This window comes from Notolepis coatsorum, assembly GCF_963971535.1.
Source record: "Notolepis coatsorum genome assembly, chromosome: 10".
NCBI lineage: Eukaryota > Metazoa > Chordata > Actinopteri > Aulopiformes > Paralepididae > Notolepis > Notolepis coatsorum.
Window position 1 is genome coordinate 25,032,040 of NC_140174.1, and position 18,713 is coordinate 25,050,752.

General features: G+C 41.6%; 1 protein-coding gene across 1 annotated transcript; it reads left to right on the forward strand.

The window, feature by feature from the left end:
• Positions 1–2,484: 2,484 nt before the first annotated feature.
• LOC311235228 (troponin T, slow skeletal muscle-like) lies at positions 2,485–15,814 on the forward strand (the record flags this gene model as incomplete). The annotated part of the gene is made up of 8 exons (XM_084322638.1): positions 2,485–2,541; positions 9,119–9,235; positions 10,046–10,123; positions 10,648–10,761; positions 10,978–11,084; positions 15,018–15,108; positions 15,215–15,255; positions 15,769–15,814. The coding sequence occupies 8 exons, from the start codon at positions 2,485–2,487 to the stop codon at positions 15,812–15,814; spliced, it is 651 nt and encodes a 216-aa protein (XP_084178764.1).
• Positions 15,815–18,713: the final 2,899 nt, after the last annotated feature.

An 18,713-nucleotide genomic window follows, 5' to 3' on the forward strand; every position in this document is an offset into this window, starting at 1 on the left:
CCACCTCAAACTGAACCTAAGCAAAACAGAATTGCTCCACCTGCCGGCCAAATCCTCCCCCCTGACCGACCTTTCCATCACAGTCGAGAATGCAGCTGTGACCGCGTCCCCGACCGCCAAGAACCTTGGTGTTGTCCTCGACGACCAGTTGAACTTCTCTGCTCACATCGCAGCGACAACCAGAACCTGCCGATTCCTCCTGAGCAACGTCAGAAGGATCCGCCCCTTCCTGACAAAAGAAGCCACCCAACTCCTCGTCCAATCAACAGTCATCTCCCGCCTCGACTACTGCAACGCACTGCTCGCTGGCCTCCCGGCCACTGCCACTAAGCCTCTTCAACTCATTCAGAACGCAGCGGCCCGCCTGATCTCAAACCTACCGAAGTCGGCCCATGTCACCCCACTTCTTAGGGACCTGCACTGGCTCCCCATTGCTGCACGAATCCGCTTCAAGGCCCTCGACCTAGCATACCGTGCGGCAAAGGGAACCGCTCCTGCCTACCTCCGGTCAATGGTCTCTAACTACACACCCTCAAGACCCCTACGCTCTGCATCTTCTGGCCGCCTCAGACCTACTCCTATCCAAGCTCCGGGAGGGTCATCAAAGAGAAGTCGCCTATTCTCAGTCCTTGCCCCACAATGGTGGAATGAACTACCCACCCCAGTTAGGACAGCCGAAACACGTCCAATCTTTTGCCGTCGACTAAAGACGCACTTCTTCAACCATTATCTGAATTAAAAAAAATAAAAATCTAACCCTAACTAACCTTACTGTCATGCACTTGTCCTAATAAACTAACCTACACTGTAGCACTCAACACTTTGATGAACATTGTTACTCAGCTGATAGAGTTGTGCCCTTCCTGATGGCTTGTTGTACAGAACTTGTAAGTCGCTTTGGATAAAAGCGTCAGCTAAATGACTAAATGTAAATGTAAATGTGCGTGCGTGTGTGTGTGTGTATGATAGTAAGAGAGACAGAGAGAGGGAGGGATAGTGTGTTTGTGCATATGTGGGTGTTAGAAAGAGATAGAGAGAGAGCTCTTGCTAGGAATGAACAAGTCAGGCTCTGAATTACTACTGTAGGTCTATACATGGTATCTGTAAATGGTTATTCTTATTTCCCCAAGGGGATCATTAAAGAAATATCTTATCTTAGCAAAGAGTGACCACATGCTTATATGATTCCACTTTTAACCTTAATGCAAATTCCCAGTGAAGTGTGCTGTGACTCTGGGCCCATCCAGTGCTCTCCATCTCGCTGCATTAGATGGACTGCATTTCATATAGTGTTTTTATCCAAAGCACTTTACAACCCGTTCACGCACACTTTCACACACCGACGGCGGAGGCGACCATGCAAGGTGACAACCTGCTCATTGGAAGCAGTTAGGTGTTAAGTGGCTTTGCTCAAGGGCACTTCGACACGTTGCTCGGGAGGAGGAACCGGAATTTAACCGGGAACCTTCTGATTACCTTCTGATTGACCACTCTACCTCCTGAGCCGCTATCGCCCATTATCCAAAGAGTATCCTATTCAGTATACGTACATTTTACATTTTATCCCCCACATTGTTTATGCCAGGAGAGATTTGTGTGATTGTTTCTCACTCTTATTCACGTTTTGTTGTAAAAGAATCCTTGGTTAGTAATTCATTTTCACTCTCTTTTTTCTACCCCCTCTGGCTTCTTTGGTTCATGGTAAGAAGAAGACCACCGTAAATACAAGTACGTATGAATGTATACACAAACCGTGGTGGAAACAATACAATTTTAAGCTACTTGTACTTTACATGAGTATTTTCATTTTAGGGAACTTTATACTGTATACTTACTCCACTACATTTCAAAGGAAATATTGTACTTTTTACTCCACTACATTTATCTGAACCCATCAGTTACTAGTTACTTTGAAGAAAAAGATTTAGCATAGAAAACATGGCAAAGATTTATGAAGATTATATACTTTCACATTTGAAGCCTGACAACTTCAAGAGGACGTAATCAGAGCAGCATAACTGGACCATATACCACTTTAACATAACCTTCAATCAGAGCAGCATAACTGGACCATATACCACTTTAACATAACCTTTAGAGGTCAAAGGATCAAGTGTTGAATGCTCCTAAGCACTGGAATACACAAACATCATGTAGAATGCATACTTTTACATAAGTACATTCAATAGCAAATACTTCTCTATTTTTACTTAAGTAGAATTTGAATGGAGGACTTTTACTTTTACCAGAGTACTCATTTATCTGGGTATTTCTACTTTTACTTAAGTAAAGGAAATGTGTACTTCTTCCACCACTGTACACAAGTAGTCTCCCACATTTGAGAATAATACACATAGTTGACAACACTTATAGTAATAACAAGACAATATTTCACTGTTTGCTCTGCCAGCCGGTGAGGAATACATTGATATGATTGTCAGTAGTAACTTGGTAACTAGTAACTTGGTGACATTTCACAGGTCAATGGGGTCACAGCTTGCTTCTCCTAAGATCCCCGGGGGGGAAAGAGTGGACTTTGACGTATGTTTACTTTCCATACTTTGATCATTTTCATCCATTCAATTAATTCATTAATTCATTCCATTTTTATTTAATCCTGAAAGATCAAACAAGCTCTCATTCACAATGATGTCGAGAGGTACAGTACATAACACAAAAACAATATAGAAACAGAAATGTGAATCAATTAAACAATTCAAATCAATCAAAACAAACTACAGACTGAGGTGAAATGGTTACAGATTTAAACTGACCAATGGATACTAAAGTATTGAGTTTTAAGGTGCTTTGCAAAATATTCCATGTTTCTGGGGCACAGAAGCTAAAAGCAGATTTTCCTAATTCAGAGCAAACTCTGGGGACCTTAAGCGTAAAAGTCAATCACCAGAGCGAGTATGATAAGGTCCAGAGCAATCCAGCAATGCGGTGATGTATGGTAGGGTGGGAGATCACCAATAATGGCCTTATACAGAACCAGATGCCAGTGAAAGTCACGTCACCTCACTCTGCCAGGGAGGACCACCCAACCAGGATACAATGATGGGTACCATAACTGTCACCAGTGATCAATCTAAGGGCAGAATGATGTAAAGAATCCAATGGCTTTAGAGTGGAAGCAGCAGCATGTCTCCATAATCCAAAACAGACAGTAAAACAGCTACAACAACCCTCCTTCTGCTAAGCATAGGAAAATAGGTTTTATTTCTGTACAAAAAGCCAACCTTCTGTCGGCAGGTTATCTACATGGCGTTTAAATGTAAATATTTGAATTTACTTAAACTTTCACTCTCTCAATAGACCCATTCACAGTGGATATATGCAAATGTTCACAAACAGTACCTTTGACTCTAGAGAACAGCATGAACTTTGTTTTGTTTGCATTGAGTACCAGTTTAAGATGAACAAGTGCACCCTGCAAGAGTTGTAACTTTCCAATGGCTAGTTGTACAGAGTCAGCAACACAATAGACAATAGTGTCATCTGCATAGAGATGAGCCTGACAACCCCCCAAAGAAGAGACAATATCATTCATATAAATAGCAAATAAGACTTGAACTCTGCCTTTTGTAATGGGCAAGAATTCTGACTGGACATTGGCTGTTTTGACATACTAACGTCGCTTGGATAAATAGCTCTGAAACTATTTGCAAGCAGATGTCTCGAAGCAAACATTCATTAACCTTTGCAATAGAAGAGTGATCAACTGTGTCGAATGCTTTTGAAAGATCTACTAAAAGGGCAGCACAGTGTTTTCTTTTTGTCAAGGTCAGATACTATATAATTTATAACTAGAGTAGTGGCTATGATAGTGCTATGTTTAGCTCTAAAACCAGATTCCATATCTTAATATATATATAGAGTGATCTGAGAGAAAGTTTTTGAGTTGATCATTTACCAGTGATTCCAGGATTTTTGCTAGACAGGATAGCTTGGATATTGGTCGATAGGTATTTATATTACATCTATCTGCACCGTTGTGCAATGGAAGAACATGAGCTATTTCCAGATACTAGGAACTATGACAATGAAATATTAAATATATGTGTTGTTCTGTAATTAATGGAGCAGCTAACCTGAGAAAAAAAGGATCCAGTTTATCCTCTCCAGCTGATTTCCTGTAGTCTGTAGTGATTCGAAAACACTGTGAGAGAAAGGCTGCATCATTACAGCGTGAACTGGCTCATGGCTGCCAATAAGGGTTTATGTTTATGTTTATTTAGGATCCCCATTAGCTTTTGCACTTGAAAAAGCTATTCTTCCTGGGGTCCGGCACTTACAATATTCAATACATTACATCATTATCAACATCAATTACATCATCAATTACATCATTATCAACATCATTAACAATCTCATCCTCAGTTAGAATGATATTGTACAAGATACTTATTAGTATAAAGTATTAAAATCAAATAATTAAAATCAAATAAATAGTGCTTCCTGAGCAGCACTCACTGCCATCAACAAATACAATTAACAGTCAATTGGTTTTCACCGCTATGCCATAAGGGTTCAGTCCATGCTCGTTAGTAGATGTATTGAAGATATAACGTGTTGTAATGTTGTTTGCTGGAGCCACTTCAACCACAACAGCACACCCCGGTCAGAGAGTGGACACAGAGACAGAGAACAGTCCTTTGTAGTTTAATGTTGGTATCAAAGGATGATAGGGTTTCTTCAGTACAGGTGATTTCCATCCAGTTTGTAAGGCTGAATGAAACAATGAGCATCCACACAAGGATGGGAATGGTATCGGGTGAATCTGGCCAATTATTGAGTGAGTGATTTCCATCCAGGTTGTAAGGCTGGATGAAATAGTGAGATATTGAGTGGGTGGTATTGAGTGGTTTCTGCAACACATAAGCAGAATAGACAAGGAATTAGCAGAATACATACTTAGTCATAACATGCTAGCATCTAGAATATACATAACTGAAACAATGCTATATAGCATATTCACATTAGCATAGCATTAGCATCAATTAGCCGCATGGACCAAACATAACACAAAGTAGCAACCAGTCATAGTAATACACATAAGTCACCTAACAACCAAACCAGGCAGTGTATAATGCATAATACATGACCTTTACCCATCATAAACCCACAGATATTACATATGGAGGCTATTGATGACTTACTTCTTCACGAACACACTCATGTGACAGCAGACAGCAGTGGAAACAACACGTTATTTTTTTTCCTAGCCGCATTTCTGGCAGACGCTCTCTGATTGGCCACTGACTGACGCTCTCTGATTGGCCACTGACATGTTTGCCCAATCGCGTGACGAGCTGTGTCTTTGCCCATTTCCGCGTGAGGTATCAGGGTAATCGTACAAGCTAATATGACTCCATGTCAATAGGTTACAAAGTGGTCAGAAACAGACCTTGAGTAGATTCAGCAGTGGTGAAAGCCATGAAGGATAAGCTTTTGTCTACAAAAGCTAAAATAGATGGTTTTGTCAGATAAGGAAGTTAAAACCATAAAGACACTCAAAAGGAACTCAGTTGGGACGGAGGTCAGTAGATTATCTCAGAGGATACGGCCTTAGGTCAACGTAAGGGTCTGGCCTTGTGTTTATGGTATTAGAGCAGTTGAGACAATCATTGATCCTGAGAACAGATCTGGGTTTAGCAAGGACCAGGGTAGAACTGTTAGAATTGACTAAACCAGGGAAACTAATAATCAAAAGACAAAATACATATTAAATTGGTGATAATAATAGGTAAATAGGCAAATAAATTAAGTGCTATTGGAATACTGGAACCTATGTAAAAATGGTTATAGTCCAACTACTTACACAAGAGTATTTTAATCAATCAAAGACAATAGGTGACCAAAACAGTTACATTAACTTAAAGAGTTTCCTATTTCATGATACACATTCCAAAGAGGGCTTCAGAATACTGGTTGGCTGGATAATATTCTTTTAACTGTTTTAAGTTCAAATCAATAGTAAAAGTATTAAGGAAAGAATCTGTACATTTGTCTTTAAGAATTATAGACAAAGCTCTTGATTCTAATTTGAAAGCATTAATCCAAAAAATGCTTTAATTAGAAAACTATACTCTTAGAGAAATTACTAGAGGGAGGATCTTCTTCCTGACTCAGGCCAGACACGGCCTCAGGAGTGTTTTGATTGGTTGAGGGTGGGTGTCCTTCATGCGGACGGGAAGCAGGGGGGCGCGGGCCTGAAAAGGTTTAAATGCTCGTGCCCCGGCAGATGGAGGACACACACAACAGACAGAATGCAGACTGATGAAGATGACGAGGAGAAATGACCAGAATTGAACGCTGATTAAGGCCCTCCGCTCGCCATGTCAATCTGACTAACCTACTATGCGCATTGCCAACGATGACCAACCTGCTGCAATAATGCTTTTGTAAACACTGGAAACCAATCCAGAGGAAGAGTGTGTATTTAGAGAGCTTTTGAGACAACCAGCTTCAGGGAATCTCTTAAATAAAGCGACCGAAATACCACTCTAACTTGCTCGTGTGGACTCCGATTTCTTCTGCACCTCACACCTGCACAAGACCGGTGGTCGACCCAGACACGTAGCCACAGAATAAGCAGAGTACTGACCAGAATATACGACACGCGTCGAACAGCCTGCAAACTACCTGGCGTTCTATCGCCATGCTCTAAGACAAACTCTAACTTTAACCAACTTCAAAAGAGTGCCTAAGCTTAACCGTCGAAAGAACTTGCCGTCACGCTCTAAGACAAACTCTAACCTTTTTTTTTTTTTTTTTATCTTTCTTCCCCTCCTTTTTCCCGATTTTTCTCCCATCCCACCCTTCCTGGTTGTTGCGTACTTTCCCCTACTGTTGGTCCGGGAGACCGGAGACAGTCACATGCTTTCCTCCGACGCATGTGCAGCCTGGGGCAGGCCAACCTGGCCGCGCAGGTTCTCACCAGGGAGTGTGGCGTGTGGGAGGCCTTAGTTCCAACCCTTGCTGAGCAGGCGCCCCGACCGAACTGTAGGGGTCGCTGTCCACAACGCCCAGGACCCACCCTTCAGCTTTCCCACCCCCTGATACAGCCAATTGTATCAGTGTGAGAGGCCAGCCAAGCTGATAGCAACGCCGGGAGCTGGATTCGAACAGGCGAATCCAGTGTCTCCCGGTGTTGGTGACGAACGTAATCTCTGTGCGCCACCTGCCCCCCCGACAAACTCTAACCTTAACCAACTTCGAAAGAGTGCCTAAGCTTAACCAGTGTAGAAACAGGCGTCGGCCAATCAGAGAGCGTCTGCCAGAAATGCGGCTAGGAAAAAAAATAACGCGGAAACAACATGTGGCGGCAAGATGGCAGCTGCATTTAATCACCAGACTAAGGACCCCTGGGCTGGCCAGAGAGATGCCTGGCTAGAAAGTAATAGGACACCTGGTGGTCCAAAGAATTGCCTGACTGGAAATAATAATAGTAGGCTACACAGCATAGAAAATGGGGAATTTACAACAAGATGGTATTTAAATGTTTTCTTGAAAGTGGTTTTGGATTCTATTTCAGCGAAGTAGCTTGGCAATCAGTTCCATTCCAAACCTGTATTAGTATTTTCAAACAAATTACCGGTTTCAACAAAGTGTCAATTAAAGGCCAGACAATCTCTTTCTGCTCAGATATTAAACCATTAAATTGTACATGCTAAATAATAAATAAATAAGTAGTGATCTTGCTCTTGTTTGAATTTACTGCCTTCCAAATTTGAACAATCTGAATATGGGCTAGCTTTGATTTGGCATTCCTTACCTCCAATTTATTTCTAAGTTGCCTAAATAACGACCAATGTGAAGGGTCTCCAGAGTATCTGGTAAGATTCATTCAATCTTTATTTATACTCGATAAATAAAATATACCAGGTTCTGTTTCTTTCTCTAAATAAAACAAGTTCAGGTGAAATTCAGGTGAAACAATGTGTGTGTGTGTGCGTGTGTGTGTGTGTGTGTGTGTGTGTGTGTGTGTGTGTGTGTGTGTGTGTGTGTGTGTGTGAGTGCGCGTGTGCATATATATACAGTATATATACATACAATATGTATGCAATGTTGTATAATTACAATACTTGTGTTGAATGTAGAGTGATATAGTATACTGTCCTTGTAGTATGTGTGTGTACTGTGTAACTTGTAGTGTCCTTGTAGCATGTGTGTTAGTATGCACTGTGTAACTTGTATTGTCCTTGTAGCATGTGTGTTAGTATGCACTGTGTAACTTGTATTGTCCTTGTAGCATGTGTGTTAGTATGCACTGTGTAACTTAGTGTCCTTGTAGCATGTGTATTAGTATGTACTGTGTAACTTAGTGTCCTTGTAGCATGTGTGTTAGTATACACTGTGTAACTTAGTGTCCTTGTAGCATGTGTGTTAGTATGCACTGTGTAACTTGTAGTGTCCTTATAGCATGTGTGTTAGTATGCACTGTTGTAGTGTCCTTATAGCATGTGTGTTAGTATGCACTGTGTAACTTGTAGTGTCCTTGTAGCATGTGTGTTAGTATGCACTGTGTAACTTAGTGTCCTTGTAGCATGTGTATTAGTATGTACTGTGTAACTTAGTGTCCTTGTAGCATGTGTGTTAGTATTCACTGTGTAACTTAGTGTCCTTGTAGCATGTGTGTTAGTATGCACTGTGTAACTTGTAGTGTCCTTATAGCATGTGTGTTAGTATGCACTGTGTAACTTGTAGTGTCCTTGTAGCATGTGTGTTAGTATGCACTGTGTAACTTGTAGTGTCCTTGTAGCATGTGTGTTAGTATGCACTGTGTAACTTAGTGTCATTGTAGCATGTGTATTAGTATGTACTGTGTAACCTAGTGTCCGTGTAGCATGTGTGTTAGTATGCACTGTGTAACTTAGTGTCCTTGTAGCATGTGTGTTAGTATGCACTGTGTAACTTAGTGTCCTTGTAGCATGTGTGTTAGTATGCACTGTGTAACTTGTACCCCTGCACCAGTGTGACCATGTACTTGCTGGCTGAAGTGATATGAAGTATCTCTGATTCCCTGTAATGAATGGTTATGATGACGTGACGAGAGAAAAGCGTGGCGTGGACCGCGTGGTGTTGATCCACCGATCCCCCCCCCCCTCCCCAGGACATGCACAGGAAGAGGATGGAGAAGGATCTCATGGAGCTGCAGACTCTGATCGACGTCCACTTTGACCAGAGGAAGAAGGAGGAAGAGGAGCTGATCGGGCTCAAAGACAGGATTGTAATGCCCCCTCCCCCCCATTCCCTGCCTGGAGATTTACTCAGGCCTGAAAACTCGAGCCTGACCAGACCCGAACCCCCAAAAATATACTGTAATACTGTATGTCAGAATCTGAATCGAGCTACGTTCAGACTGCAGACGAAAGTGGCCCAAATCTGATTTATTTGCTCATAATGTGACCCAGATTTGTTCACAACAGTGTGAACAGCACAAATCACATGGAATCTGATGTTTTTAAATTCTGATTTGGTCCACTTTCATAATATGTGGTCAGATACAGGTCTGATCTTTTGCAATGCGACTTTCATGCTCTCTAGATTGACATGTGTCACAATTCTTTACGTCCATCTTCTTCTTTCTCTTCTTTACACATGCGGGTCAGTTCAGGAGCGTCACCAGTTCACACTGGAATCTGATATTGGCCACATTAAAATAAAAAATAAAAAGAATGCCAAACAGAACAAATCTGATCTGAGCAATACATCTGAATTGGGCACGAAGACTTGCAGTGTGAACGAATGGCAATGATCAGAATTAAACTAATACGGTATTTTTCAACTGTATGCTCAGACCAAGCAAAACAGAGTGAATAAGTCCAGTAAGCTTCACCAGTGCGGTTAGATGGAGCTTAGTTTAGGTCTAGACAGCTCCTTTCAAATATCAACCTCTACTATTGTCTCTGCTCTCTGTTGGCATCCGCATGGAAGGAGTGAGCGGTTACATTGAGCCACGATAAAGAATAGCAGCCGATTAACGAGGCATGCGTGAATAAACACGTTCACGGTGTAACGTTCACACTTTCTATTTCAGGAGAACCGACGCAGAGAGAGGGCTGAGCAGCAACGCATAAGGGTTGACAAACAACGAGACAGACAGACGAGGATCACGGTAATCATCCCTGTAATCATCCCTGTGCGGGCGTGAGAATCATCCCTGCAGTACCATGCTATTATGATACCATTCGTGTTGATGACATGTTTATAGTGGGGGTCAAATTGAACTGGATATGTTAATGTGTAATTCAAAGCCCCGGTCCGCGTATTGTCATGAGTAATGTGTTAAAATATGGGGTATATTATAACATAGTATGTTCTGGAGTTTGAATTATATGTGGGAAATTCGTTTTTTTTACCAACTTTCCCAATTGATCATTAATTCGAACTACAAATACTACCCCCATGTTTACGAACATTACGAATGTAAACAGACCCTTAAACAGCTATAAAATACATGATCCTGTCCCATATTTTAGTAGTTGTACACAAGTAGTTGTTTACATTTGGATTATGAAGTGGACCTTTTTTAAATGTAGACACAATAACATGTTTGGCAATTCTGACCCCGTCTGTGTATTTAGTGAATGAGCACTTGAGCAATAGGGTTAATTTTTATCATAACAATGGATTTCTCAGGAGGAGCGACAGAGGAAGGAGGATGAGGAGGCAAAGAAGAGGTCAGAGGACGATGCCAAGAAGAAGAAAGTTCTCTCTAACATGGGGGCTCACTTTGGAGGTTTCCTAGCTAAGGTCAATCCAGTTGTTAGTCAGTGGAACATTATATCTCTTGATATCAGGTTATTGTCATCAAAAGTGTGTCTCTTTCTGTGCAGTGAAAAGTGTGTGAAGTATGCCTCCGTCAGTCAATTCTGAATTAACTCCTTCACGTGCTGCTCTGACCGCCTGATGCGGTCATAAACCAAGCCTTTTCTAGGCTACATGACGTGTTTGGTCTGGACCCCACAGGCAGAGCGGAGAGGAAGGAAACAGACAGGGAGGGAGATTAAGAAGAAAACTCTGGCAGAGAGACACCAGCCCCTGGCCATAGACAACCTGAGAGAGGAGGGCCTGAGGTCAGTCCATGCCCTCTGTTGAAACCCTGTCGCTCCAATGTTCGTTTTTACTGGATTGAAGCCTTTTTTTCAGTCTGAAATAATGATGAATGTATATTTATTTATATGTATTTTAGTTTTTTCTGAGTCATTGCAATATGATGCCCTCTGTACTTGAAACCCTATCACCCCGCAGACAAAAGTTATTTTAATTAAATATTTATTCAAATACAAATTCTCAAGTCTTTACAATGTTGTTGCTAACAGTGATTATTTATTTACTGGGCCATGGCTTCAAACAATAAGTTGTACTTTCAAGCATATTTCAACACTATGGCGACCGGCGCCCCGCGGCGATTTAGGCCTCAGAGGACAGAGGATTGTAAACAAACCGATGTACTTTCTAAGAGCTTTATATATCATTTATAGTATTGCTATCTGTCCATTCTCATTGTCACTTGAGTGCAGAAACCGTGCCTTCATAATGGCTTAAAGAAAATAAAAATCCATCGGTTGGTTGTCATTTTATAGCGTCGTGAATATAAGGTATATTGCGCTTTTCGTCTAGGCTTTTCTGCAGGAGGCTGCAAAAAAGGCTAAACGTTGGCGCCGTTATATCAAGCGCCATTTCTGCTGTATATATACAAATGAAATAAAACAAACTGCGTAGCATCTGGACTATTACAGAGCATCTATGGATGAAATGGGGGTGGCGGGGAACGCCGATCAGTATTATTGATTAGCAATAGAGTGTGCGTTCCGGTAGCCAATGTCAGTAGTCTATCACGTTAGGTTATAAAACAATGTCCAATCCAGCTGTAATTTGGGGTAATATTATCCTACCGTCAGGCCATGTGATCGCCGGCAGCATTTCCTCACCAGTCATCGGATTCTGGTAGATCAATATGCACATTGGCTAATCATAAATCCCATTATTCCACGCTGAAAAAAACGTTCGGCAAGCTGATCAAAGATGGAGGGGCTTCGTTTGGAATCAAGGCTCTATGATCCGCCCACAGGACTGTAAAAGCATTTTTTTTTTAAATCCCATCAATGATACTGCAGTGGAGTGATGGCGCCCCTAAGCGGATCTGGCCGGTACTGCATGTTTCGAAAATCAAATATGTGGAAAGATCCTGCTAGTGGATCAGGTACCTAATAAGCGTTATAAATATGGAATAAAACAATAACAACTCGTCACGAGTATACTCGTGGCTCTGGACCACAACGCATGGAATCGAAACACGTATATACTCGTGAACGGACGCCATAGTGTTTAAAGAAATACATACAACAACAACAACAACAACAACAACAACAACAACAACAACAACTCTGAGTTGGTACAAGGCATGCCAAGGCCTATTTTGACCAGCTGTGGATAATTGGGCCTTGGTCCTTCATTCTAGATCAGTGATTCGCAAACTACCGGTCGCGACCTAAATTGGGGTCGCGGGTAGGTGACAGTGGGTTTTTTTTATTTACTGTTCTGGCAACATATTTTGGCTAAATATGCCTATTGTTTTATAAATGTGTATTGATAACATAGTGCTGTAATTAAATGTTCTAATAAATATGCATGATCAAGTTCAACAACGTGTGCTTTTATTTTGATATTCCTTAACACTATGATCGCCGTGAACGAGTTTACACGTCATTCCTAGCCATGCTCATTTTGCCGAAGACGCCGTAACTCGTCTTTGATGTCAATATTTCAAAAATCTGTCATCGAAATCATATTTCCTTTCCGGAGCCCTGAGACACACTGCAAAGCTCCACTGAACTCTCTAGCGGTTCAAGAGCGCCATCTGGTGGCCGATCGGCAGATCGCCAACCGGAAATTAACCTTTGAACCGGTAGTGCTCATCCATATGTGGTCCGGGCACTCGCTATCGTTAGAGAGACTCCGTCTTGATACAGTGAACATCGATCGGTGCAAATAACTCGAAAAAACAACATGATTTGGACGTATATACTATTATACAACCTGGAAATGGATCGGGCATTTCTACATCCCATAATAGAAAAAATTCTGTTCCACCCTCATCTGCCAGCGGCGCGAGGAAGCCACGGTAAGATTCAGCGTTATATTCTAACGTGTTCGATATAAACTGCTATGATGAACATATGACCCACTCTGGATGAATCATCTAACGCTGCCCACGGAATTATAAACGATCCCCCGCCCATCCGGTCATCATCAGATGATACGTAGAAACTTCTAGAAGCACATCCAGTTGAAATGTTTTATCTCGCACAGATTCCTACCAAACTGTATTTGATCATCAATATAATGCATTTAGGGCTATAAATCACGTTCTGAAGAAAGCTGCAGAAAACGATAAAAACATACTTATACTTTAGACCATATTTTAGTATGAATATGTGAATGAAAAAGTTTAACGTTGCTACACCCTGAACAATACATATAGGACATTGAATGGGCCATAATAATGGCAATTTAGCAATAGAATTTAAAAAGTTATAGCCCTGCAAAGAAGGGGAACTTCTCCATAGACAAATAGAGCTGGCGAGGGATGGTAAATTATGAATTTAACCCATGGCGATTAAAGTGTTAATTCCACATTTGAAACTATGCAATACATTAACACATTGACGACCAGCATGTAGCGCTGATTTATAGGCCAGAGGTTTGTTTACAAACCGATGTACTTTCTAACAGCTATATATATAATTTATAGTATTGCTATCTGTCCATTCTCATTGTCACTTGAGTGCATAAACCGTGCCTTCATAATGGCTTAAAGAAAATAAAAATCCATCGGTTGGTTGTCATTTTATAGCGCCGTGAATATAAGGTTTATCGCAGTTTTCGCCTCGGTTTTTTTCTGGGGAGCTAGATAATAGGCTAAAGGCTAGTCACGTTATATCAAACGCCATTTCTGCTGTATATATACGAATGAAATAAAACAAACTGCGTAGCATCCGGACTATTACAGAGCATCTATGGATGAAATGGGGGCGGCGGGGGACGCCGATCAGTATTATTGATTAGCAATACAGTGTGTGTTCAAGTAGCCATTTTCACTGATCGATTACGTTTTAAAACAATGTCCAATCCAGCTGTAATTTGGGGGAATAGTATCCTACCGTCAGGCCTTGTGATCGCAGGCAGCATTTCGTCATTAGTCATCGGAATCTGGTAGATCGATATGTCCATTGGCTAATCATAAATCCCATTATTCCAGGCTGAAATATGCGTTCGGTAACGGGATCAAAGATGGAGGGTCTTCGTTTGGAACCGAGGCTCATATGAAACGCCCACAGACAGTGAAAATAATTTTTTTTCAATCGCCCTCAATGATACTGCAGTGGAGCAATGGCGCCCCTAAGCGGATCTGGCCGGTATTGCATGTTTCGAAAATCAAATATGTGGGTAGGTCCTGCAAGTCGATCGCGGACGTTAATAGCGTTATAAATATGGAATAAAACAATAACAACTCGCCACGAGTTAACTCGTGGCTCTGGTCCTCAACGGGTGGAATCGAATCACGAGTTAACTCGTGCTTGGGCGGCAAAGTGTTAAGTGTGGGGTCCCCAAAATAAATCCTAAATAAAATGGGGTCGCGGTATGAAAACGTTTGCGAACCCCTGTTCTAGAGTGATAGGTCAAGTACAGAATGACATTACTGGTGCTCTATGACTGTCTCAGAGAGCAGAATGAAATTGTTGATGCTCTGTGACTGTCTCAGAGAGCAGAATGACATTGTTGATGCTCTGTGACTGTCTCAGAGAGCAGAATGACATCGCTGGTGCTCTGTGACTGTCTCAGAGAGCAGAATGACATTATTGATGCTCTGTGACTGTTTCAGAGAGCAGAATGACATCGCTGGTGCTCTGTGACTGTCTCAGAGAGCAGAATGACATTGTTGATGCTCTGTGACTGTCTCAAGAGAGCAGAATGACATTGTTGATGCTCTATGACTTTCTCAGAGAGCGAGCCAATGAGATGTGGGAGTGTATCTACCAGCTGGAGTCAGATAAGTTTGATCTGACTGAGAAGATGAGGAGACAGAAGTATGAAGTGAGTGGTTTGGTTGAGAACACTTGCTGGTCACATTTGGCCACTCTTTTGAAAATGGGTACTTCTGTACAATTAGTGACCTCTGTACACTGTTGTGTATCTGCAGATCAATGTCCTCCTGAACAGAATTCAACACGCTCAGAAATTGTAAGTTAATTTGTCCATTTTAATTTAGCCTTCCATGACTTGGCAGACATTTCCCCATGAAATGTTTAATTAATATTAACACAACACAGTGTTTGACTGGCGCGCCACAAATAGATGTCTCAAACTGACATAATTATTATGCTTACATGTACTTCTTGTGTTGCATGTGAACAGTATTTCCACTGTTATGTGTACATTTGCATAGACTATGCAAAGATCTCAGACCTTTGAACGTGTTACCAGAGATCCCGAAGCATAAAAACAGCAGTGGACACAACATGTCTTTCATTGCACAAGGGCTGGTCAAGACAGCAATCATGAAATGACCCTGACTCAAATTCTAACACATTGATGGGTCGCCCGTAGTATCACCTCTCAGATATAATTTGTTGAAAGCATACGGTTTATGCCTTGCTGTTAAGTGAACAGACATGTTGGTGGATTTGACGCGAGTGATATATTATGACCATTTACACCCTTCTCCAGCTCTTTTCATCCTACCTCTCTCTGCAGCAAAAAGGTTCAGGGCCAGGGCAAGGTCGGAGGTCGCTGGAAGTGAACACTGGACAGGCGCAACAAAGAAGCAGGAACATCGTTTATTTATTTCTGAAATAAATATACTGTATGACGACAATGTTGAGCTAACTGAGACATACAGTAACTTTTCTGAGTGACATTTACTGAAATAGTTACATTTCATGAATGTATTTATTAAAAGGTTGACACAATTTTTTGTGATTGTAATACAAAGGGGAGGAGACTATGAGTATCTAATAAAACAAAAAATAAACTAAACTAAAAAGATCAGAATTCTATGATTTTTAGAACTACTCAAAAATGTATCGACACATTACAAGACGAAAGATGATTACCGTCTGAGGCCAAACAATAAGGGATAACTCCATTTGAGGCATTTCACAACTTTCTCTCTCTAGCTGGTAACATATCAATGAATGAATGAATGAATGAATGAATGAATGAATGAATGAATGAATGAATGAATGAATGAATGAATGAATGAATGAATGAATGAATGAATGAATGAATGAATGAATGAATGAATGAATTTATTCACACATACACACGATACATTACATGTGAGTATCCTCATGTGATATGACAATGTCGCAAATTGTGTGCATGTGCCAGGTCTCCCAAGAAGCTATTTAAAGCTTTTGGAGGGAGCCTGAACACAGATACAAACAGAATATAAACAACAAAACAATAAACAAAAAAAACAAAACAAAACAAAACAATACAACGTGGGTAGGTTTACACACCTACCTACTAACTGACATATAACAGAGATACATAATACAGACAATTGTATTCCTAAGTTATAATTTTTTTATTAGAGATATGATTTAAGCAGATCCTCTTTCAGTGATTTTTTAAAGGTTTTAAAGGTTTTAGTCATTTTTAGATTTTCGTCAAGCTTGTTCCAGATCTGTGGACCCCTACAAGCTATGCTTAGGCTAGCACAATTGAGCCTTCTCCTCTTGCCAAATATAAGATGCTTATTTCTTGTGTTGTGGATGTGCAGTGGTTGGCAGACTGGGACAAGCTCAGTCAGTCTGTGATTCATGTTGTTGACAACTTGATACATAATTGATGCGTTTTGATGAATGTTAAATTCAGCGAGCCTCAGGAGACCAAAGCGATGGAACAGAGGCTTTGAGGGCGCTCTATACCCGGACCATGACAGCACTCGTAGTACCCTCTTTTGTAAGCTTTCTAGTTTCTTGAGATGGCTGGGGTATGTGTTGCACCATATGACATTACAGTAATTAATGAGGGGTTCATACAGGGTTTTGTATAAAGTGAGAAGGGCAGGCAAGGGAAGAAAATGACGTATTTTGCAGAATAAGCCAACATATTTGGACAGTTTTGTTTGTAGATATTTTATGTGGCATTTGAAGTTGAGTGACTCATCGATGATGACCCCCAGGAATTTTGTGGACACCACTCTTGACAGCTCCTTTCCATTTATTTGTATGCACATGTGATGTGTGCGCATCCAATTTGATAACATAATAAAGAAAATCAGTAGATTCATTCTGCTTGTGATTTTGGGGAAACTGAAATCTAAATGTTAGCTTGAGTCATTTGCATTGTGTCAATGACATTTAAAAATGTCTCCGGCTCTGTCCATCCTGAGGCAGGTGAAGACTCAGGTAGGGAGACTGATGGAGGCAGGGGAGAGGAGAGCTCTGTTAGATTCTGACAGGCTTCACTCTCTCTCTCCAGTGTGAACGTGGTGTGGGCGTCGTCGCCCGTCTTCACCTCCTGCCGTGGTTCAAATCCCGCCTTTTTAGCCATGTCCGCCACTTTCTCCGCAAAGCCCACCTCCTGCTCTTTGGTCAGGTCCAATAGGAACCTGAGATACATACGAGGAGGATTAGCACAAGAGACCACATATATTACCAGGACACATTAGCTGAAAGATGCTAAATTAATACACAACAGTTGTAACTGGAACTGGAATTTAGCACAGCAATGAAATATGTGGCAAACGGGGCGGCCGGGTAGCGCAGCGGACTAACCATCTGTCTACCACCACAGAGACAGTGGGATCGAATCCAGCTGTGGTGCTTCCGGGTTGGCCGACCGTCCATACTAACACAATTGGCAGTGTTAGCGGGTGGGAAACCCGGCGAAGGTGGGTCCTGGTCGTTGTAAACAGCGACTCCTACGGTTCGGTCGGGGCGCCTGCACAGCAAGGGAAGGATCTAGGAGAGGTAGTGTGACCTTCCATACGTTACACTCTCCCAGTGAGAGTCCGCACTGCCAGGTGAAAAGAAGCGGTGGGCTGGGTACACATGTGTCGGAGGAAGCATGTGATAGTCTCCGCCCTCCCGGACCGACGGTAGGGGGTAAAGTGCGCAACGACCAGGAAGGGGATTGGGAATTGGCATAACGACTAACATTGGGATGGGAGAAAATCGGAAAAAGAAGGGGGGAAAAGATAATAAAAAAAAATATGGCAAACAATATATCAAAAACAATGTCTATATCTTACAAGATGTGCTAGGATTATGAGTAAACAGAAACAGTTATGTAAATACTGTACAGTATTTGTTACGCTGACGGATTAATGAATAAACTGCACTGCAGGTGACTGAATTGTCGCCATGGTAACAGGCACCTTAAAAAGAAAACAACTCACTTAGCCAATTCCACAACGAGCACAGCTTTCTGTGCAGCAACCTGTCTCAGTGTAGGAGCCAACTGGTGCACCAGGCTGAGAGAGAGAGAGAGAGAGAGAGAGAGAGAGAGAGAGAGAGAGAGAGAGAGAGAGAGAGAGAGAGAGAGAGAGAGAGAGAGAGAGAGAGAGAGACATGCACACAATAAATGCTAGTGGCAATGAAAGCAGTCTGTTGAGGGGACCGCACAGTTGAACCACAATACTGTACATTTGACTACTAGAATGAGAATGGGTACCCTGAGACATTTAGGTT